At 33.7% G+C, this 24,960-nt stretch overlaps 1 protein-coding gene across 2 annotated transcripts in view; it reads right to left on the bottom strand.

Annotated features, from left to right (window-relative positions):
* The window catches only part of MYBL1 (MYB proto-oncogene like 1), a 31,169-nt gene that overhangs the window by 871 nt on the left and 5,338 nt on the right, over nucleotides 1-24,960 (bottom strand). The window contains exons 2-15 of one of the 2 annotated variants that reach the window (XM_060035162.1): nucleotides 21,694-21,799; nucleotides 21,305-21,376; nucleotides 19,765-19,857; nucleotides 18,159-18,379; nucleotides 15,949-16,123; nucleotides 13,478-13,552; nucleotides 12,765-12,869; nucleotides 9,377-9,607; nucleotides 7,627-7,995; nucleotides 5,295-5,437; nucleotides 4,753-4,867; nucleotides 1,362-1,478; nucleotides 1,169-1,273; nucleotides 548-727 (exon numbers count right to left, since the gene is read on the bottom strand). In XM_060035162.1, the coding sequence (XP_059891145.1) occupies nucleotides 548-727; nucleotides 1,169-1,273; nucleotides 1,362-1,478; nucleotides 4,753-4,867; nucleotides 5,295-5,437; nucleotides 7,627-7,995; nucleotides 9,377-9,607; nucleotides 12,765-12,869; nucleotides 13,478-13,552; nucleotides 15,949-16,123; nucleotides 18,159-18,379; nucleotides 19,765-19,857; nucleotides 21,305-21,376; nucleotides 21,694-21,799 (2,107 nt within the window). The remainder of the gene's footprint in view (nucleotides 1-547; nucleotides 728-1,168; nucleotides 1,274-1,361; nucleotides 1,479-4,752; nucleotides 4,868-5,294; nucleotides 5,438-7,626; nucleotides 7,996-9,376; nucleotides 9,608-12,764; nucleotides 12,870-13,477; nucleotides 13,553-15,948; nucleotides 16,124-18,158; nucleotides 18,380-19,764; nucleotides 19,858-21,304; nucleotides 21,377-21,693; nucleotides 21,800-24,960) is intronic. The other variant, XM_060035163.1, reaches the window with a different exon arrangement.

The raw sequence follows: 24,960 nt of genomic DNA on the forward strand, positions 1-24,960 counted from the left end.
GATAACAAAGTAAAAATTTCTCCAGCCTTCATTTACAGTTACGTAATGGCTGCATAGCATCAGAAAAAAAGATTCTGTTTTACAACTTTGAGCCAGAAAGTTCACTGGAAACCATTATATCGATACCAACAAAATCAAGTTTGAAACTGCTTCCAACCACTTACCCTTTAAAAGTAGCAATTAGGGCTACAATTATTTATTACAGAAGAGGTGCCAGAAGTAGATTTAGATATTTTTAGTTTAAAAATGAAACAGTGCTTAAGAAATCACCAGAAGAGTGATTCCAATTGTCTTTACTATGTTAGCTTGTAATAACAGGAAACAACATTGGCTACCATTCCAATTGTTTAGTTTATATGTGCCCTGATGAGCGAGTCTCTCAAAAACCCAAATCTAGTTTGAGTGACAAAACAATGGTGAATGTCTAGTTACTATTATAGTCAATTTTGAATTTAAAAGAAAAGGTATAATTTCTGATCAGTAGGTCCAAAGTAATAATTGAATGAACAACAACAAAAATCACTGAAAGAAATTTATAAATTCATACCTGAAGATTCTTTTCCAATGTGACAACTTTGGAAGTGTTAGGGTTTGGTTTCTTTTTATTAAGTGTATATGTTTTGTTGGTTGAATTTATATCTTGTTTTTCAGGAGTCAAGTTGCACCTATTGTCATGTATTTCCAATAATGGTATCATTAATAAAGATGTTGTAAATATATTTTCTGACTAAGAGAAAAAAGAAAGAGGAAAATAAAATAACTAATTCAAAAGTGGAGACAAATAGAGGGACTACTGAGTAAGTGGTAGTGGAAGCCCTGTTCATTTCCCTCCAAGAAAGCTTCTGGTTCCGATGAAATTTCTAGTAATGCAGTAAAATTAAATATTTAAGAAATGAACCAAAGATATTGAAATTTAAAGCTTTGAGAACTACCATTTTTTGACATCATACATAAGGGAGCTAACTCCCCTCAAGACCAAACAAATATAAAAAGCAAGGAAGTAAATAAGATATTCTCTACAGTTAATTGTTTCTCTCTGAATTAGGCAGAATACTACTAAAGGAAACCGTCTAAGAAGCTCTAATGAATTAGCCACACAATGAGTAAAACACAAGAACCACTAGGACATAAAGCAACCATCTTAATATAAGAAAAATTTTTTACAAACCTGCATGCCTGAAAGATCTTCAGTTACTAGTTGAGTGGCTGGTTCTTCTTTTTCCCAATTATCTAAGACTAGTGATTTTCTGACCTTCTTTACAGAAGCAGTATGCTAGAATGGATAATTTACAACAGGAACATTATGGTCAAGTCACTTGAACATGGTAAGACTTTTATTAACAACAATACTAAAAGATCACCTCTTGTTTGCAGCTTTTGTAAGCTGGTTCATCTTCCTCTTTGAGGAATATGTCTGTTCCAGTTTCTTCTTTTAAAACTTCCCGAATATCTTCTTCCAAGAAGGCAAGTGGCTGTGACTAAATTATTTTTAAAAGGGTTTTTAAAAAGCCTTTTATAGCAATTCCTTTTTCTCCCCATATATAGAAACCCATCTTTTATACTTTTTCATTATTGGCATAACTTTCTCCCAGTCCCTATAGATACATACACAGATGAAAAAGATGTGATCACTGCTCTCAAATAGCTATGGCAAAAATAATACTGCAAAATATTATTGGCAAAAATAATACTGCACATTGCAAGCACTGAATGAAGTGTGCCACTTTCTTCACGCTAGGGCACTAAACAAAAGTCTTCCTTTTGGGGAACCTATTACAGCTCCTGCTTCAATCAGGATCCTCAAAATTAAACAGAAAAGCGATTATTTCCCCAAGTATTTTTATATAAAAATAGGAAACATAGAACGAATTGGGACTACAGTAGCTCTCCTTCTTCTATTTTTATTGTACTTATTGCATAGTGTCTAATTACTAGTTTACATGTTTCTCTTACTACTAAATATGTGAGCTATTTGAGAGCAGTGATCACATCTTTTTCATCTGTGTATACATCTCTGCACACCTAGCCTTAAGCTTAGAGCTGAGACACAGTGTTCAAGAAGTGTGTGCATGTGCATGTGTGTCTGTGTGTGTCTATGTGTGTACTGGAGTGTGGGAAGGCAGGATACCAAAAAAACGTGAATATGGGCTGAATGATGAAATAGTCTCAAAAGATAATTCATCTAACTGTTTAAAAAAAAAAAAAGGTAATCAAAGCACCACTAAACAAAAGAACAAACTGGCAGCATGTAATGACCAGCAGCTTATGTTCCCAGTCAACAAAGTTAGGGAGAGTAGCATTCATATATAAATGAGATTTCACAGCACTTACAAAGACTTTAAAAATGGAAACAGAATTTTTTTAAAGTGCTCTCATCTACAGCCTGAGACATGCAGGAATTATGTCAGTATTTCTGTGTGTTGCTCCAAGAGGTCTTGTTTTAAGCATTACATTTCACAAAGAATATAGATAAGGTGCTCTTAAAAAGAAACCTGGAATCTATTTTTCCCCTGTAAGAATACAAGTGTCCTAAGATGTGGTGCACATGTACAAGGGAATAATACTCAAGCCATAAAAAGGAAGGAAATAATACCATTTGCAGCAACATGGATGGACTTAGAGATTATCATACTAAGTAAAGTAAGTCAGACAAAGACAAATACCACATGATATCACTTACATGTGGAATCTAAAATAGACACAAATGAACTTATCTATGAATCAGAAGCAGACTCACAGACATAGAAAACAGATTTGTGGTTGCCAAGGGGGAAGAGGGGTGGGGGAGGGAAGGATTAGGAGTTTGGGGCTAGGAGATGCAAACTATCATATATAGAATGGATAAATAACAAGGTCCTACGGTATAGCATAGGGAACTGTATTCAATATCCTGTGATAAACCATAATGGAAAAAAATATGAAAAAGAAAGTATATATATGTGTGTGTGTGTGTGTGTGTGTGTGTGTGTGTGTGTGTGTGTGTGTGTGTGTGTAACTGAATCACTTAGCTATATAGCAGAAATTAACATAACATTGTAAATCAACTATACTTCAGTTTAAAAATAAAAAAAGAAAGAATACAAGTGTCCTAGAAAGCCAACCTCTAAGAAGTGCCTTTGACCCACTGTAAGATACACAAGAAAGCTCAGTGGTTAGCACATAGTAGGTGCTCAGTAAACAACTGGAGGAGGAGGAGCGGAAGGAATGAAAAGTCAGCTCGCTACAAATGAGCCTACAGATAATTTAGAAATTTTAATTACAAAATCAATACTTTCTTTTTATCTTAAATTGCTGATGAAAATGACCTGTTTTGGCAATGGATAAATTCTTCCGAAACATGAACAAACTGACAGGGACTTAGATATCTGAAACCTAATTTCTTATGCACTATTATTAAAATGATAATTTTTACTCAATGTATATGTTGACCAAATGACCCTGAGGCACTGTCAGAATTTTTCAACTGTCTTCAAATTATTGCTTATTTGTCGAATTCCCAATTAGGCTACACACCCTTCTGAAGGCAGGAAGCATACCTGACATGTTTAACATTACATCCCCAAAAGCCTAGCTCAGCGCCTGGCACATAATAGGCACTCAATCAATATTTATCAAATTAATGATGAATTTTTTAAACGAATAACAAAATGCTGAAACATTAAATCAATTAGGTAATTCCATACAATGGACTAATATAAAAACATTAAAAATTATGGGATAAATATATACAATTTGTTAAATTTTAAAAGGTTACAAAAGAGTACACAGTGTGATCCCACTTTTATTATGTATATATTCATAAAAACTAAAAAGTTTACAGAACTCTAAAGAGAATATAATTGTTCATAGCAGCATATGGAACTAAGTGACAAAAATACTTGATCAATCCTACTATGTACCCTCTAAAACAGTATTTCAAAAAAAAGGAAAAGACTAGGAGATTTGAGTGTGAGACATGCTCTTTGGTAGAAAATTGATTAAATCAAGTAAACTAGAATTTATTAATTGATTTACTCAAAATGTGACTAAGAAGATAACTAAAGTACCCTAGAAGTGACCAATATTTTAAAAATCATATTTTATTTCTAATGTACGTAATTTGTCAGAAATCTTTATCTGCCTAGAATCAGAGTGCCCATGGTTCACCTAAGGTACTTCAAAATTATCTGTGTGCTAACACAGGTAACAATTCCCACGTCCGTTCATGTACTACTATTGTTACCACTATTATTAAAATAATAATAGCAGCAACTAAGCACATACTACTTGAAACTTAGTACCAGCCTCTTTATTTCTATCTTCACAAATAACCTGCTGGGGTGTTTTATGATATCCACTGAATAGAAGAGGAAACTGAGCCTTAAAGAGGTATCATGATCAATCAGTTTCATAAATATTATTAGGAAAGTACTTATGTATATCAAAATATTAAAATTATTTTATTCTACTGTAGGTAACTGCTACTGAAACTACTAAAAGGTGGGTTTTAGTATTAAGCAATGAGTTCTACTGAAACTTCACTTGCCTTCTCTAGACGATACAAAGAAAGTCTGAATTCAAAAGAAGCCAAGCAAAGGTTTACTTACAAGGAAAAAGATTAACACAAATTCAAACTTATAAATCGAGATAACATTTTTTTTAATCCAGTTCATTGAACATCTTTTTTAAAATGTTAAAAATCAAGGATAAAAATCAAAATTTGTGTCTTATTAAAATTAGGAAAATTCTTAAAAATAAAAGGAGTATACATACCACAGTTTTAAGAGGGCCATATTTTTTCTCCTGAGCAGCAAGCGCATTCTTAAAAGGAGTGGGAGTTCTTGGTGTGGTACCCAATATAGATCTTCTAATAGTAGGTGTTCTAAACCTATCCAATCATTTAGATATTTGTATTACAGTCAAAATTTGATTTCATATGAGTTAAGGAAGACAAAGCCACAATAAAAGCACACACTATATTTTCTTGTATATACACATGCTTTATTTAAACATTCCAAGACTTTTAAAGCGTGCCTGCCTAAACTATTCTTATTCCAATCAATCATCTTAAAATAGAAAAAAGACTAATGCAGAAATAAGTACTAAAAATGTTGTTTGCTCAAGATCAAAGTTTTATACTACATTTAGCTGGTTTTCAGTCTCCTAGGGATAAAACATAAGGTGATGATTTTTTTTAAATTCTAAATCCCATATGGACAGGGATGATGATATATGTATAAATGGACAAAAAGCTAATCTGCTCTTGAAATTGTGCTTCCCATTTTCTCTAACATAATTATTTAATATGTACTTACCCTACATTTTCCTTTTGATCTTTGGGGGTTGTTTCCTTATGAAGAGGAGTTGTAATGAGAACTTTCTGCCCACAAATAGGGGTTGATGTGAATGAAGGATTTTCTATATTAATTTGTTCATTTCCAGGACACGTGTTGAAAAACTAAAAAAGGAAGAGAGTTCAAAGACAATTTCTAAAATGTCAAAATCCTACACAAATATCAAACTGATAAGATTTTCAAATTATTTCTCCATTCCTTTTAGGAAAGGATTATCAATAATACATTTACATTCTACTCCATAAAAATTAAGCTCCAAGAGGGCAGGCATTTTTGTTTTGTTCATCACTGCCTCCGCAGAACAGTGCTTAAGATGTAACAGGTATTCAAAAAATAGCCGCTTAACAAATATTCAAAAGTAACAAAACACAATAAAAAAATTTCCAAACAGTGCATCTTATCAAATAGGAATCTATAGAAACCATAAATAGCTGCTGTGTTAAATGTAAGCTTTGTACAACAGTGTAACTGAAAAAAATGTTTTATGATTTTATTAATAAATGATCTTAAGTGTTCCTTTCTATAAGAATATTTAGAACTCAGAATATAATAACAGTGCTTTGCTAAGAAGAAGTACAGCTGTCTGGCAAATTTGCCTATTTAGAACACAGCTCAGAACCTCTGAGCAGCCAAAATCAGTATCATAGAGCCTGTTTTCCAAATGACACAATTTACTCATTGGATCTTAACTTACATACAATTGTGAAATACTACTTTATTTCTGTAGCCAACAGAGTAGAAGCAATGGCAAGAAAAAGTGGAAATTGCCAGGGACTTTCCTGGTGGTCCAGTGGTAAAGAATCTGCCTTCCAATGCAGGGGACACGGGTTCGATCCCTGGTCAGGGAACTAGGTTCCCACATGCCGCGGGCACCAAAACTACTGAGCTCACGTGCCTCAGCTAGAGAGCCCGCATGCCGCAAACTACAGAGCCCAAGCGCTCTGGAGCCTGCGCATCACAACTAGAGAGAGAAAACCTGCACGCCACAACTAGAGAGAAGCCCGCACTCTGCAAGGAAAGAAGATCCCGCATGTCTCAGTGAAGATCCCACATGCTGCAACTAAGACCTGATGCAGCCAAAAAATAATAATAATAATAAAAAATAAATTAAAAAAATGGAAATCGCTTTAAGGTTGCTTATAACTGGAATGAATTCTATAATAGCTCTATCACTTCTGATGCCCATAAATCATAGGATAAAATCCAAGTTCTTTGCCATGGGATATACAATCTTTATAATCATGCCTCACCTTCTCAGCCATTTTCCACCTTACAATTTACTGTTCAATGAAAATTGCAGGTACACAAAACTCCAAAAATAGAAAATTGCTAGTCTGCTCAAGCCTGGTTCACCTTCCTCAGGATACTCTGTAACTCTTGGGGTGGGGGGTGGACACACTACCTGCATTGTAGCCTATGTAAATAGCATCCCCTGAAGCAGAGGGGGTGCCATTTTCAGAGAAAACAGTGGCTGTATACTTACTACCAGATCCTCATCTTCCCAGCATCAAAAACATACCTCCAATAATATCCCAACATCCTCCAAGTTTATTTGGCCATTAAACTTCCTTCTTCTCCTATTGGACTTTTTAACCTCTGTCAAGACACTTTAAGCAAACACCAGCTTCATCTCTTTCTTAATAACTGACCTTGGACAAATTGCCTAACTTCTGAATTTCATTTACCTACCTCTAAGGTTTTCTTAAAGAGCATTAACTAAGATACTATAAGAAAAATGTTTAGTACACAGCCTGGAACATGGTGTTCATTAAGAAAGATAGTATTATAAAATAAAAGGTACAGTTTGCCTTGATATAAATATCTGCTCCCCAGGGATATAACTACAGGAGAAAGCAGATAGTTCCTGACATCCCTAAACAACCTACTGACACATGAAATTCTTATAGGGAGCAGTTGTCTATGAATATATACCTGATATCTCTTGAACAGTCAGTCAGGAAACTGGCTCCCAGTCTCAGCTCTGCCATTAGATAACTTTGGGCAAATCATTTTATCTTTCTGGGCCTATTTCCTGATGAGTTCTATAAAGATGTAGAACTACATATCTAAAACATCCCTTTCCGCTCTAAAAATTGTAAGATAAAATGCAACTACTACACTTTGTGAGATACTTTTCTGATTTACCATAGCTCAGCACTCTCCTGTATACATTTAAATACATTATCCATTTTTATGTGTTATCAAAGCAAGGAACCGTTAGTATGGATGTTAAAGATCTAATTTAATCCAACTCATCAGCATTTGGAAACATAAATAAAAATGACACTACTACCTGTGAAGGAGAAAATGGTAGTGTTTTCACCGGTGTGTGTTTTAGTGCCGTATTACCACCATCATTGAATGAGCCATCACCAGGGTTGCTGCCTGGGGACTGACCCACTCGCATTCTTCTCTTCTTTCTGAGGATGGTTGGTGGAGTGCTAAACTTAGCCACACTTGGGGATGTTAAAGGAACAGCCTCACTGTCTGCACTGTTACAACTGTTTTTTTTCCCTTCAAGTACAAGACTGACGTTAAATTGACATTCCATGGCTCCTTCGTTGTGCTGAATTCGCATTAGTTTTACTGGTGTGGACTTGACAGGAGAAGCAGCAGCATCAGAAAGATCAAAGCTAGTAACATCACTCCATGCTACAGGATCCTGCAATAAATTAAATTCTTAACTAAAGTTATTAATATTATAACCTGGTTAAATCTAGTCTTGAACATAGGATGATGATTTCCAGAGTTAATTAACTACTCATTTTATCAGTAGAAATAGGCTTTCCTTGGTTCATCTTTTTTTTAAGCAAGCCCATACGAGAGGAACAGATTATGCTTTTACGACAACTCCAGTTGGAACATTCCAAAGTAATATTTCACCTAATTCTAAGTAGCTGAAGCTTACTGTCAAAGTACTTTAAATGAAAATAACAAATTATTTTAAGTTATTTTTATAAGAGAGTACAGTTCGTCATAAAACTTCACATTCTATTCCACATCAGAAAACTTTACACTCTATTCCACATCTACATAATCATTTGGTAATATGTATGGAATATCTTCAAAGTGGTCATACACCGCGATCCAAAAATTCAATTTAACCTAAGGACATAATCATGATTTTGCACAAAGCTTTATGTATGTTCTTTAATTTGTAATACTGAAAAACTGGACACCACATAAATGGAGTAAATAAATAAATAATAGTATGTTGGATAAATAAATTTTGCTACATTCATATGACAGAATACCATGAAGCCATTAAAACTCAAGTTTAAAAATGAGTTAAGAGGGCTTCCCTGGTGGCGCAGCGGTTGAGAATCTGCCTGCCATTGCAGGGGACACGGGTTCGAGCCCTGGTCTGAGAGGATCCCACATGCCGCGGGGCAACTAGGCCTGTGAGTCACAACTACTGAGCCTGCGCGTCTGGAGCTTGTGCTCCGCAACAAAGAGAGGCCACGATAGGGAAAGGCCCGCGCACCGCGATGAAGAGTGGCCCCCACTCGCCGCAACTAGAGAAAGTCCTCGCACAGAAACGAAGACCCAACACAGCCAAAAATAAATAAATAAAATTAAAAAAAAAAAAAAAAGCAAGGATGTTTACAAAAAAATGAGTTAAGAAAACGGGGACACACTCATGATATAATGTGGGAAAAAAATTCACAAACATAATACATTAGTGTATGTTTGGGTTTAAAAATGTATACATATATGTGTGTTTTATATGTCTATAACACAGCCTGCAAGGAAATACCTCAAATTATTAACTCTGGGTTTATGGGGGTTTTAATTTTCTTCCTACAGTGTTCTCTACTTTCTAACTATCTCTAATATACAACTTGTATAATAAATACATAAATATATATATATATATATTTTTTTTTTTTTGCCAGAAACCACTGCAAAATATCAGAACAAAATTAAGCATGACAAGGTAATGTGTAACATAAAACTGGTCAGTGTCCATTAAACTGAGTTTCTGAACATGTAACCACATAACTAAAACTGAGCTTTTAATAATCTCACAATTTCAAACTTACAGATTCAATAAGTTCTAGAGTCTCTGCAAATTCTGGGATGGTCTGTAGAGAGGACAGCACAGCGTTTGCCTCCACGGCCAGGAACTTTGTGGGTGAGTTCTGCTGAGCAGACACAGCCTGATTTTCATCCAGACCGTAAAACTCACTAGTGTGCTCCTCGAGGCTTAGAGTATTAGACATGCTATCATCCATGAGGAAACTACCAGACCAGCTAGAAAAGCTTCCAGGTTGCTAAAAGTACAAAAGAAATTTGAACATTATTTGTCATTCCCAATCTAAGCAAAAATTTGGATTTTAAGTAAAAATTTTTTCTAGACCAACCAACATACTTCACAACATTTCAGCTAAAAATATAGTAGCAAATATACCATCTTTCCTCAAAACTGATATAAAAACTTTTTAAATTAAACCTCATCTTGACTACATTTTTTTCTAACTAAATTTTTCTTAAATCTATAAAGTCATGGTGAGATAAAACTAGTAATGTACCATATATACTACAACATAAGGTCCAAACTCCTAGAATCTGTCTTTTCTCTACCTTTCTAACTTCATCTCCCAACTCAAGCCCCCGCTCCCAGGGAATAGTGAATACCCAACTATAGTACAGTACTTGCAATTCCCTGATAAGTTTTGGTCTTTCACCCTGGATAAAGGGAGCAGCCTTTGCACACACTGCTGTTCCCTTCATCTGGAACGCTCAACCTACTGACCAGGGAAAATTCCTATTCCTCATTTAAGATACAGTTCAAATATTGGAAAGTATCCCATCTGATTATACACTTCTACCTGTTTCTGTTTATAATAATGTCCTAGTTCATCTTTTTGCTAATATATAATCACTGCCTGTCTTTCAAGACTGAGCTCAAATAGGATTTCTTCCAGGAACCCTCTGACTACCTAAATCTCAATCTTCTATGAACTCCCATAAAACTGTGTTACTTATTATATCACACTGGATGCTGTTTCTTATCTGTGTCCCCACTATCCTTTGAATTCAGGGACTGTGTCATTTTTCTTTATCTCTCTAGAGATGTACACTGGCCAATTTACTTATCTTTTGAGCCTAGTTTCCTAGTGTCTCATAATGAAAAACAAGAAGAGAGACCTTGAAGAGCCATGGTCAAGAAACACTATGTAATTTGAGAACTGTTAACAATAGTAGATCCCAAGAGATCTCATTACAAGGAAAAAAACATTTTTTCCCTTTTTCTTTTTTTTTTGGTACCTATATGAGACAATGGATGTTCACTAAACTTATTGTGGTAATCATTTCACAATATGTAAGTAAAATCATTATGCTGCACACTTTAAACTTATATGGTGCTATATGTTAATTATATTTCAAAAAAACTAGGGAAAAAACAGAAAGAAACAGGATGTAAAGTGTATAGCACTGTCCAACAGAATCTGAGAGGTGATGAAAATGTTCTGCACCTGAAACTGCTCAATATGGGCGCCAGCCACATGAGCAACAACAATGTGGCCAGTGCAACTGAGGAGCTGAATTTTTAAATTTCGAATTAAACGTGTCTAACAGTTACCATATTTTAGAGAGCACACTGCTCAGTCCATAGGAAGCACTCCATAAACAGTACCTATGACTATTAAATAAAAAATCACTAGAATATGCTAGATATTCACAATAGCAAAATGTTAAGTTTCGAGTTAAGTAAGGTGAAAAAACAAATTTTCAACATTGTTGCAAAACAGGTTCCACCTGTTTTAAAGATTCCTATAAATAAAAGAAATTAAAGCAATCTTATTTCACTAGCACAGCCACCTTCCGAGTTTACAATCACTTTCTGGAGATAACTTCCAAACATATACATTTCAACTAAGTTTGTGGGCAGGAAAAAAGTTCAAAGAGGGAGGTTTACTAGGCCCACTGGCCAGATTCTGAATCCCTAGCAACCAACCACCTAATTTGCAGGGTTAATATAAGGATCACCAGGAATACATATAACACATCTACAACAGTGGAACATAATGAATGCTCAGTAAAGTGGCAATCATTATCATCACATAATTGTGTAGAATAAATACTTTATATGCACATGGAGTCTATTATACTGGGTGCAGCAATTTCCCTCTAGAACCTCCAATCTCCCTATTCAACCAGATCTTTATGAGAGTGGATTTTAGACAGAAACTATGAAAAAAAATTAATAACTTTCTTTTTTAATGCAAATTGCAATTCTTTTAGCTAATTATATTTTCCTGTTATAGTAAAAATTATAGACTATTATCAAAAAATTTTAAATGTGCTTAAACATGATAACCTACAAATGTGAACTCTGTAACCATGATTATTTATTTGCAGCTTCTTAATAAAACTGAAATTAACTTTAAAATAAGTACACTTCAGGTCTCCCTATTTGCCCACGGTTTTTGCAGTTTCAAAACAAAAATTACTTTTCTCATGGTATATATCTCATCTACTACAATTAACAAATGTCATTTTTATTAATACTCTCTGAAATGGTATAAAGACATCGCCAGTTGCCTCATAATACTATTTCAAGTCCTCAGGTTATTCTATTTAGTAATTTTGTATTAGTCACTCTAAATATATTGTCCCCTCATTCAGCCCCAAACCAAGAAAAACACTTTCCTAAATGTAAGAAGGCCCAGGGTATTAAATTTTTTAAATTGTCATTTAAATATAAACTTTTTTTTCCTTTTAATCCATCTAGCATAGCCTGTTTAACTTAGCTAGAATCATTACCATTTATCCTGATTTAATACTCCTAGTTGTTCTTATCAACCAAATCTCAGACAATACTTTTCATACCTGATAACCAAAACCCAACATCTGTAGAAAAATTTCTTTAGAGAGCATAAAATCTAAATGTTTCCTTTTCCCATATTTTTAACATTATAACTTTTTCCAATTTACTGAATTTGTGTTCTAAATATAGTAAACAGGAAAACATTTTCAAAGAGAGAATAAAAATAATTCTGAAGCACATAAATCTGTACACATCTATTAAATTCCTTGTTTTTTAAGCTTTTTTTTTTTCTATTAAGGCCATTATCACATGGAATGTCCAAAGTAAAACCAAAGCCTAATCTGAACCACACGACATTTTCACAGATATACATATTGAAGGTTATACCTTAAGTCTGTTTGATATTTATGACTCAAGAAGCATCTTAATACAGAACACTGTAAAATATGTTCAAAGAGATGCATATCAAAAACAGGCAACTTCAAAGTTGCAAATTAGAAAAACTTTTTAGTCCATATTAAAATCTGAAGTCACACTGAATATGCTTTTTCCACTTGCTGGCATGTGAAAGTCAGTCCTGATTAAAACTATAAGAGCATATAAAGCATATAAAAGATTCTAACAATAAAATCTAAACACTTAAGCTTATTTCTTACTGATGGAACTCGCTTTCTTCTAACTTCATTCTCAGCTGACATAAGAAGCAACTCAAGTTCCTTTATTTTTTTTTCCTTATCAGGGTCTTCATCAACAAAGGGTTGCTAAAATAAGTTAAATAAAAGAAAAAAAACAGGCTACTTACAAAATTGCTTTATTATTATTATTAATGTTCTAATTTTTATTTTCTTCTATGCAACATAAAATCTGTTTTCTCTAATAAAGCTTAATAATACTAAATCCCAAATACTCAGTATCACAATCCTTCTGGTATCTAAAGAGGTGCTGGTAAATATTTTCAATTTAACAGAAAGAATGTGGGAAATTTAAATGCATGAAAAACCTTACATTGTATCATCTGTATCAACTGAAAAACTTATGTGTGGAGTCTGTTTTAATTTATTGAATCTTAATATATTCTATCCAATTTATCAAAAATATGTCCATTCATAATCTGAATGCTCTAAGTTGGAAGAATGAAAGAACCACCTTACTCTTGTTGTGAACTACTTTTCATTTGTACAGTTTATATTTCTCAAACACACAAACTTTCTCCTTTAATGTTATAATACTCAAAGTAAATAGACCAGATAGTACTATTTTTGCCCTAATTTTAAAGATGAGGAAACAGGCACTATTAGATCTGAAAATGTTTGAAAGTGTTTCCTTTGGGTTTGTTTTGGTTTTTTGCTTTTTATAAATAAAAAGTTACCTGAATAAAGGCAGAAGAAGGCTGAACATGTTCTACACAATTGCCTCCAGGTGACACATACTGATAGCCTGGGATCTAAAAAGTAATTAGTACATTAATATCATACATACAATGCTCTGGAAATTTTTAAAAATCTGAGACAAAGCACAAAAACTGAAAATCAACATGAAAAACTCAGTATCTCTGTTAACTTTGAATATTTATACATATTAATAGTTCCTTAATAACTACATCTTTAATCTTAGGACCTACTGATTAAAAGTCATAACTCAGCAAACACCTATTTTCTCCTGAATGAAATATAAGAATTATCTGGGCTAGATTTATCCCCCAGTCAGTCTATCTATTATCTACAATATCCACCAAGTATTTTTTTTTCTTTTTTTTTTTTTTTGCGGTATGCGGGCCTCTCCTGTTGCGGAGCACAGGCTCCGGACGCGCAGGCCCAGCGGCCATGGCTCACGGGCCCAGCCGCTCCACGGCATGGGGGATCTTCCCGGACCAGGGCACGAACCTGCGTCCCCTGCATCGGCAGGCGGACTCTCAACCACTGGGCCACCAGGGAAGCCCCACCAAGTATTTTTTAAAATCTGCTATTAAAGGAGTGCTCTGCTTCCTGCAGAAGACAAAGTAATTGTGTTCCTATCCTTCAGAGAAAGGGGCTGGTCCATATGAAGCACTCTCCAAGTTAGAGCCTAAAGCAAGTCTTCAACATTCTTAACTCCTACTTCTACCACCACCCCATGCCAATCTCTGTACAGAAAGATATGAAAACAGAGGCTGCTTCTATTACTTGTCTCAGAAAAACAATCAGAATCACTCATGTACTTTTTAATACTCTGAAAATAGACCAAGAATTATTCTGTTTCTTTTCTAAAGCATCTGTAATAAAATTTCTGAAGTTGCATGCAAACTTAGTGAGCAGTGGTAGGGAGAAATATGAGAAGTGTTTTTTAAAACCTTAAAATCTAATAAATATAAATATGAAATTGTCTATTTTCCATAATGGACTACCTAAATCACTACATAATGCAGAAACATTATATATAACTTCTAACATGGAACTTAATTTTCACAACACTTCGTTAGTATCAGTTATTGCTCAGCTTCCAATGAATTAGAAACTTATCTTTCTCAAACTTTTCATTTTAATCTGTGACAGGATTTCAAACCAATCCATTTTCTTCTTTCAATTCAAAATTAGAATTATCTTTTTAGCAGTTTAAATGAATTGAACTATGAATACACAAACCTGTCAAGAATTATTAAAAGTAAGGTAAATAATTCTTAAAGTACAAGAAATATCCTTACTTTCCAATATATTTTGATTGAGTGTTAAACACTCCATTGGCCCCAAATAATAAAAAAAATTATCTTCCTATGAGTTAAAAAAATACATTTATATGATAACCTTTCTAAGATAGAAGCAGAATGTTTCAGCTTATGCTGCTGAAATCTAGGACTCTAAAGAAAAATGTAAAGAAACAGATCATAAAAACCTTAAGGTACTGACTATCAGCAGATAACTGTACTGTCTTTACATGTTTCCCTATTTGTAAATTAAGATCTCACTACCTTTTTTAAGTGATTCTTTTGAAATTATGGCTAAAAAAATAATGTCCACTTAGTGGAATAAAATCAAATCTGTGGCATACTAAGCACAGATTGTTAACAATTAGCCAATTTTTATCTTTTGGTAGATACTTTATCTTGTCACATTCTATGTGACAAGAACCAAGAACTGCTCAACATGAAAAATGGCATGACAGACAAATAGACAGGAAAACGTAAAACAAATATTATGAAAACTCCTAATTTCTTGCAGGTAGGAAAATGCATTGTAAGGAAAACAGAGCTTGCCCTATGATGAACGTGGGTGATCTCCAATGAACCTGTCTAAACAAAGGCTGAAGTCACTCAGTCAGTTGAGTGATGAGGGAAAAGCAAAGTTGAATGCCATCAAAGAACCAATTATTTACCGCACACTCCAAAATGATGGCTTGAATGATTTTTGACTATCTTCTCCTCTAAACCATTTTATATACACTTACCTCTTAGAGGTAAGCAATACTACAATTACACAAAATTTTTTTAAAAAGTAAACTACAATCACTATTAAAGCACAAATGATCATTAGCTTTGAATCATGAAAATTCAAAGAATGATAGTATTAGGAAATGTACATACTAAGTTTCTTAACTAGATAATGTAAAAATTATATATAAAAGGAAATATTTTAATGAGTTTGTTCTCAAAATATTTATCAATCAAAACAAGTAGAGATAAACTTCCACTAATGGTTTAACAGCTAGTCATGGCCTATTTCTTCAGTTTGGAAATTTAAATGTCTATTCCTCTTAATATATGTTGTTTTTGTCTTATTAAGAAACTAAACACCTTCCCTAAAGAAACTAAAGAAATATAGCAACTAAAGATACTTTTTAAATAATAAAGGTATTAAAAATATGTGCCTGAACAGGTATGTAAAACTGATTCTGGGTTTGCAAATGGTCCATAGTCGCACAAGGTTTGTGTTGAAGTTTAGATGAAGATCGTTCTGATTTTATTCCATCTTGTAAGTAGCCTTCCTGCTCCACTTTTCTTCGCATGGTAGAATTCCAATGATTTTTGATAGAGTTATCAGTCCTAAGAAAGTATATATTTAAAAAGAAAAAGAGGATTCCATAAATGTTAACGCTGTATAAAGTATACGAAGTACTCAAAACAAATTTTTACAACTGGTGAAATTAGACACTTCTTTTAATTCAAAAAACAAACTGTATGTCTCTATGTCAGATAAAGCTCTAAACACTGGAGATACAACAGTGAATAAGATAAAGAAAGTCCCAGCTCTCATGGGGCTTTACATTCTCACTGGAAGCATGGGGGCAGGAAAGGAGGAAAGAAGAGAAAAACAAAAAAATAAATAATAAGAAAACTAGTGCAATGCAGATCATTTAAAGTAGGATAAGAAAAGTGAGTAACTATAGTACTTTTGATTAGGTGGTCCAGGAAGTCCTCTGTGAGGTTACAGTGAAGCTAAGATCTGAATGACAAGAATGAACCAGCTATACAAGAACAGAAAAAAAAAAAAAAAAAGAGCATTCCAGGCAAAGGGCATAGTGAGGGCAAAAGCCCTAAAGCCAAGATCAAACATGGTCATAAAATGCAAACCACAAAATACAGAATCCCGGTATTCTTTTTCACTTCTTACAACAAAATACCTACGAAAGAAAGAGTTCATTGGCTCCCCTTTTACCTAAGTTCCCCTTGTAAAAATGGAAGTCTTCAACCTACAGCTACTTGTAGTATAAATTTTTAAAAATACATAAACATTTACTGAGAATCTACTTTATGCTAAGCACTAAGCTAGGTTCTATGGACAGTAAAAAGATGTATCAAAGACTGAAAACATCAGAAGTTCCTAGACCAGGTTCAGTAACTTGGATGAAAAAACTTAACACTATGCTTCAATTTCCTTATCTATAAAACAAAGACAGCAATGTTTGTTCTGCATATTTCACAAGTATATGAAGATTAATTAAGAATATATAGAATATAACACGCTATCTCCAAGTTTCAGCAGGAGGGTAGGAGCCCAACTTTAGCTGACCTGGCTCCAAGTTGTAAAACTAGTTTCTAAAAAAGATATGAGAAGTTTGTTTTTCCTTTATATAAAGCCAAGTAACTAACACAGATGGCTACTCCAATTGCTAGATAAGTGTACAATAAGATGAACTATGTGAAATAAAATGGTGCTGTCAAGTCTTCTGACTTAAGGACTAGTTATTGTTTATCTTGAGAACCTGTATGTAATGGGTGGTATCTGCTTGGCTATGTGGGTGAAAGGTGGGATTTCTCTCCGTTTTTTTGCAATCTCTTATCAGATTGCCTATGATGGGCATCACATTCTGATTTAATGTTTATTCAACAGTAAAAGTGTTTTCTTTCTCTAAAAAAAAAGAAAAAAAAGAATATATGTAAAAAGCATTTTATAAACTATTAAGTACTATACAGAGATTACAGCAATAAAAAACAAGTGTGTATCTTCCAAGTGAGGTATGGATTTTCCCAAGATTGTTGGTCTACTGTACTACAGACAGCTAGGAAACATTTGAACCAGTGCCATGTATAGTGTACTTAGCACATCAGTGCCCCTGAGGGAAGTGCTATATTTTAGCCACATGGATATATACACACTACTCATGATCTGAATGATACCGTAATTAATTAAGAGTTGAATTTTCTCTAATGTACTTTTGTAACAATTTTTTTCAGCCAGTGTATTTGTTATTCTCTGGTCTTATACACAGAATCCAATACGAAAGAAATCTCTTCAACTCAGATTCCACTCCAACTTAGTTTGTACAAAGAAGGTTGCTTAAATGGCACTGATGTGTAAACACAATTTTGGAAGTGCATTAAACGTTCACATAACCTAAAGGTCCATCATTTTGTTGCACAAATTACCGCTATAAAATATTTCATTAAAAAACTAATTATATCCCTTACCACAAAATGTACTGATATTACAAATAACGCAAAGGGTTGCTTGTATTCTGCAGTCTAAATTTTAATTATAAATAAAAGTCATGGGGTACTTATAAATATATTTAATAGTAACATAATAAAGATCAAGTTTAAGTAAAAATGAAAAATGTATATACATTTATATAAGTACCTTCCAGGAAGTAGTTTGGCAATTTCCGCCCAACGATTTCCCAACCGCTTATGTGCTTCATAGATAATCCTGTCCTCCTCTTCTGTCCAGGAAGATTTCTTTACCTCAGGATTCAGATGATTATGCCATCTTTCTCTACACTGCTTGCCTATTCTTCCTTTTAAATGTTTTGCAATTAAAGACCATCTTTTTGGCCCATATTTCTGAACTAATTCAATAACCTAAGAAACAGAAAGCAAAGTTTAAAAAAGCATTACCTTTTTTAAAATAAATAAGTCATGGGGGTATAACGTAGAGTATAGTGGCTACAGCTAGTAATATTGTATTGCATATTTGAAAGCTGCTGAGAGAGTAGATCTTAAAAGTTCTCATCACAAGAAAAAAAAATTTTTTACTACATATGGGGATAGATATTAACTTGACTTGTGATCATTTTGCAATATATACATTATTTTGTACATCTGAAACTAATAATTATATCTCAATTTTAAAAAAGCACTACCTTCACAGAATTTTAAAACATAACTCAAGAATGCCATTTTTAATGCATTAAATCCAAACCACAACTACAACTTAAAAAAAAACAATTTTACTAGTAACTATTCCTTCAGCATTTGCCATCTTTTTTTGCAATCAAAAATTGATTCCAAACTTATCTAAAATACAAGTTGTTAATTAAAGTGACTTGTAAGTTAAATTGTTTCATACATTAATATGAAATAACAGTAAAAACGTTAAGACTTAAGCATTTTCTACTCTTACTTTTTTTTTTTTAAAGCTTCAGCTGAAAGCCTAATAAATCATTATGGAAGCAGGAAGGATCTACAGTTACTGTCTTTTCATTTCTTCCTTTCTCAAACTGAAAGGATACAAATCATACATTTTAAAACTTATCATTGGCCATCAAATAAATCAGATCAGTTCTGAACCTAGTGAAGTTTGGGGTTTTTTTGTTTTGTTTTGTTTTTTGTTGGTTTTTCTTTTACTTTGAGTGGCAGTAAGAATACTCTAATTTCCCAACTACATTAACAACATTTATGCCATAAAGAGCATGAACTAAAGAGCAATTCTCAGTAGAGGACAGCAACTCTCCCATTCTGCTCACACTTTCGTAACACAAAGAATTACCTTGGTTTTTGAATCATGCAACTCTTTGGGAACATGATGCTCTGATATCTATCTTATTTGGGGGTTCATTATAGGTCAAGAGGGAAAGTTAAGAATGACTTCCTTACACCTCACATTTTCAGATAAAATAGGAATAAAATTAAATTGTTTTTAAAATGCTAACTCAATTTTCACCAAGAAATTATATCCTAAATGTTGCTAACCTAAGCTCTAAAGAAGGTGACTAAGCTGATAGTATTTTTCCTTCTGCAAACCAAACTTTCAGACAGCAAAGGCTATATATTTTATATTTGGTTTGACTCAGTTCTGAAAAAACTACATTTCAAGATACTCAAGTTTCAATTCTTATGCCAGCAGTAACTCAGAGAACAAATCAAAGTGATTTAAACATGTATTTATGTGACAAAAAACCAATGTATTAGGAAGAAAAAAAGCAAGTCCACCTACACAGTGAAAATAAAGAATATGAACATGTTACCCTCTGATCTTCCTCTTTAGTCCAGGGACCCTTTATCAATTCTGGATTTAAAACTTTCTGCCACCGATGCTGACACTGAAAATCAGAACGATTCTGAAAGAATTCAGATGATTTTGTTATTGAACAATTGTCTTCCAGAAAGCAAGTCAGCCCAAACTTATATCTCACAACCTTAAGAAGAAAGTTTTTCGAGAATAATGCATTCAATAGCATTCTTGAAAAATGTAGTATTTATTTTACATGCCTGTGCCCCAATTCATTTTTAATTAAAGTTGTCAGCATTGCTTAGACTATAAATAAAGACAATATACATTTGAAGTTAAATTATGTATCTCTATACTCTGCCTTATAACAGCAAAAAGCAAAGCTACAACACAGATACTGCCATAAAGAAATGTACTGATGAATAAAAGGGAGTAAACAGACAACTATACAAAGCAGACAGACGAACTCAAACAGCATAGCAGTCTGGATTCATATAGTATAGCAGTACATAACTCTAGAAAATTAAAAAATCCTGAAAGGCATTATTAGACCACTCATGGTATTTAAAGGATGTTTATAAATGTCAACCTCCAAGTTATCAAGTAAAAACTAAATATACCTAGATAGAAGATGTGCATTATATACCAGTTAAATTATTTAAGTGTTGAAGTTCAAAAGGAAAATGAATTTACCAGGATAAAACCTTATGTAGAAACATCCCAAACTCCAACATCCCAAACTCCAGTTACTAGGTTGTGACTTAGTCAAGTCACAACCTAGTAACTCCTATGTATTACAAGGATAATAATAATAACACTTAACTTTTCATTAGCGATTCAGTTTTCAAAGATATTAGCTCATATACAGGATTACAGATGATTTAGAAGCATATAAATACAAATACTTTATTTACCAATAGCTCTGTCCTGGTGCCTAGTGGACTTATTTTTATTCAAACTGAGCTTCTTCATTTACAGCTTCTGTACATCAATGCTGATCCATTTTAAGGTTATCAATTTTTCAAAATAATTAGGCTGTTCCTGTATAGCCTTGTAGCATTTCTCTGTTCACTTCATTTGCTGTTATACCATTGAAATTAAACTGATAAAGCTAATGTAAATAGCTTTTCTAATTTAGCTTCCATTTACTGAACACATGCTAAATGTCAGGAACTGTGCCAAACATCCTATGTTACTTCTAATTCTCACAGCAACGTAGCTTTTTCTGGTTTTATTAATTAGCTACCAAAATACTTCAATATATTTAACTTCTCTCAAAATGTTTTAACATTTATCAGCAAATATTTATAAAGCCCTACCCAAACTTCGTATCATTTTTGTTTTAGATTATTAATCTTTTTAGATCCCTGGATAAACTAATTACTAGAAAATCAGACTTTAAAAACTTCCAACTGTAGGAAGATCAGAACAAAAGAGATGTTTTTAGGAAGGAAATCTAAATCTAAAATAATGTAGACACATTTCTGAAAAATAGCAAATGTAACCCCATGGCCTAAATCATTCATGTCAGCAATAAAGGATAATGTTTCACTTACTTGAAGATGACTAGCAATTAGAGTCCAATCATCAGTTCCATGTTGTTCAACCAACTTCTTTAACTTATCATCCTATTAAAACAGGTATGAAAAATTAGAAAGTTCTCCCTCACCCTATTCCTGAATATAGATACTCTCCAATTCTTCCATGTCGTATCTGGTGGCCATTTTTAGAAGGACTGAAGCCATTATAACACAAGTTCTCCCATTTACTAAACTGATTCTGTCAGTCTCAATATCAACCCGCTATTCATGTATGGTTGAAGAAAAATAATGTGCAAGTCAGTTGATGGATAACTTTTCTCATGTTTTGTTTCTAAATATCTTTAATATATATTATTAATCATTAAATACGAGCATGGAATTAGTAAGCCTTATCACATAATTACCTCATCTCTTGTCCATTTTACTCTATTCCAGAGTTTCTTCAACACTTTTTGTTGCGGGACTTCATAATCATGATCAGCATACTGAAGGTCATCATCCTCATCCTCACTGAAAAGAACACAATTGTGAAATCAAGAATTTTACTTAGGGCTTTCCTGGTGGCGCAGTGGTTGAGAGTCCACCTGCCCATGCAGGGGACACGGGTTCCTGCCCCGGTGTGGGAAGATCCCACATGCCGCGGAGCGGCTGGGCCCGTGAGCCATGGCCGCTGAGCCTGCGCGTCCGGAGCCTGTGCTCCGCAACAGGAGAGGCCACAGCGGTGAGAGGCCCGCGTACCGCAAAAAAAAAAAGAATTTTATTTAAAGATGTGAATTCAATCACTGAATCTGAATACACAGTTACGACGAAAAGAAGCCACTCAGACTAGCAGACATATGTCCAACGAGATTATTCAAAGTATAAAAAAAATTAAGAGTCATACAATGGAGAGGAGCTGTAGTTCTTACTGACACAGAGGAATGAAGCTAGATATGTCAGCAGAGGCCAAGTGATAACCTTTATGTCATGCTAAGGAGTTTGACCTTTATTCTTTATTTGACCTTTAACCTAAAGAGTTAAAGGAATTTAAGTAAGGGAGTAAAAGATCAGTATCTTGTGTTTCAGCAAAAGTCACTGGCAGGAATGTGGAGAGATGGAGGAAGGAAGACCAGTTGGTAATCTTTCACAATACCCCAAGTAAGAAATTATTAGGGCCTGGCAACGATAATGGTAAAATACAAAACAAAGTCAGTTAAAAGACACAATAGAAGAAATGAGCCATTTACAACACCAACAAAAAAAGTTAAAATATGTAGAAATAATTTGAGTATACAGATCAAGTTATAGTAAACAATGAAACACTATTATGAGACACAGAAGAACAAATGAAAAAACATTCAGAGCACATTCTTGGAAAGGAAAACAGTATTATAGATGTCCATTCTCTGTAAATTAATTAATAAATTTAGATTAAATGAATAAAAATACGAACAGATTTTCAGAGGAACTTAGACAAGCTGATTCTACAGTTCATATGGAAAAATAAACAGGCAGTAATAGCCAAAAAAGTTCTAAAAAAGGAGAGAGAGAATTAGCACTACCCAATATCAGAATATACTGTAGAGAAACAATAAATAAAACAGAATGGTACTGACACATGTGCAGATACTCAAATCAATGGAACAGAATAGAACATTCAGGAAAAACACAAAACCCGTATGGGAATTTGGTAAATTGTAACATATCAATCAGTGGGGTAAAGACGGACTTTTCAATGAAGGGTAAGACACTGGGTAGCTATCTTAAAAAATAAAGCTAAAGTCTTACTTTAAAATAAAAACTTCAGATGAAGCAAATATTTTACACTTAAAAAAATGAAAACATAATAGTACTATAATAGGGTTGAATTCTATTTTTTACATCCTTGAGTAGAAGAAATCTAAATGTGACAAAAATCAAGAAACCATAAAAGAATAAACCAACTAAGGTCGTGATAGTAGTTATAGAAAGAAGCACATAAACCTGAGATATGAAAAAGGTAGAAACAAAAGGATTTTTCAACTGATGAATCTGAGAGACATGGGAGGAAGATTCAAGGAAGACTCCAAAATTTCTGGCTTTGGGAGCATAAATAGAGCTATCCACTGAGATATGGAATAGAAGGAGAAACAGAACTTTGGAAGGTAGAAGGGAATGAGGAGAGTAAGCAATTTGGACTGATTTTAAGGCACTTCAGAAATATACAGGTGGATACTGGATATATCCAGAACAGCACTGTCCGATAGAAATGTAATGCAAGCCACATATGTAATTTCTTAGTGGCCACATTTAAAAAAAAATAGAAACAGGTGAAATTAATTTTAATAATAAATAATATTTAACCCAATATATTTTTTAATTGTCAACTCAACATGTAATCAACATAATCACAAAATCTTTTACATTCTTTTCTTCTTACTTAAGTCTTCAAAATCTGGTGTGGCATTGTCCAGGAGGGAAGAGAGTGCCAAAGGCAAAAGAGAAAGAGGAAAAAAAAACAAGAAGATGAAGCTGATAGAAAGAGCCCAGGAGAAACAAAGTGAATTCCTAGCTACAGACAGAGCTAATCAGAAAAATAAAAATTAAATTAAATTTTTAAAAAATTTTAATAAAGTAAAATTAGAAGTACATAGCAATTCCAACTAGCCACATATCAAGAGCTCAACAGCCACATGTGACTAGTGGCTCTCCTACTAGGCAGAGACGATCTAGAAGACAACTGGGCACATGGATCTTCTGCTCAGGTAACAGGTTTAGGGTAGACATACAGTTTTGGCAATCACCAGCACACAGAGAACAGTTAAAGCCATGAGAGCACAAAACCCCAGAAAAGAGGGCAGGTCTTTATGATAAACTGAATTAGAGGATTTTGAGTAGTCAATGGACTGAATAAAGTTATGAGCATCTGAAAATAACATGAGCTAATATTTACTTAACGTTTCTAAGTACCAGACATTGTGGAAAATGAAGGCCTAGATTTAATATATACTGTTTACAGATCCTTTGCAGAACTTCTAATTTCCCTTGATTTGTCAATTCCATTAGGACCAAAATTATTCTTATCTGACCAAACAAGACACCAAAATCCCCCACCCACCTACCTATGGCACCTAACTGCTTCTTTAGTTTAATGCACTTCTGTATTCCAATACTTTCTCCCCTAAAGCCAATGTCTATTTTAATGATCTGCCAGTCCTATTTCCATATATGATTGTTTTGTTAAACTATGCTGAAAATAAAAGCACAGGTTTAATTAAATACCTGTTATTTGCAGCCATCTTCAGCTATCAGAAATATCACTTGATTAGCCACGATTAAACTGTTAAATTGGAGATGGTTCAGGATCCAATGACTTCATAAATTTCTAAGAAGGCTAGTAAACCAGATAAAACACCATACTGAAGCTTGCTGTCCACTGTACGCACTCATGGAACTCACCCATCCTTCTCAATGCTATCACACTTGTCGACCTTCCCAACCAAATTGTAAACTCAGGAGTACAAAGACCATGTCTAATACGTTCACCTCTCTTCATCAAGCACAGTACCTGCCATTCAAACATTTGTAAAATTACTGAATGTTCTTGCTTACTCTTTCACCTCCTCCAAGTATTCTGTATTCCAAAATTACCTCACTCCTTCCCAACCCAATCAAAACTTTTACCTCCCTTAATACAGCTGATCTCAAGTTGA

The sequence above is a fragment of the Delphinus delphis genome, chromosome 17 (genome assembly GCF_949987515.2).
Source record: "Delphinus delphis chromosome 17, mDelDel1.2, whole genome shotgun sequence".
Taxonomy (NCBI): Eukaryota; Metazoa; Chordata; class Mammalia; order Artiodactyla; family Delphinidae; genus Delphinus; species Delphinus delphis.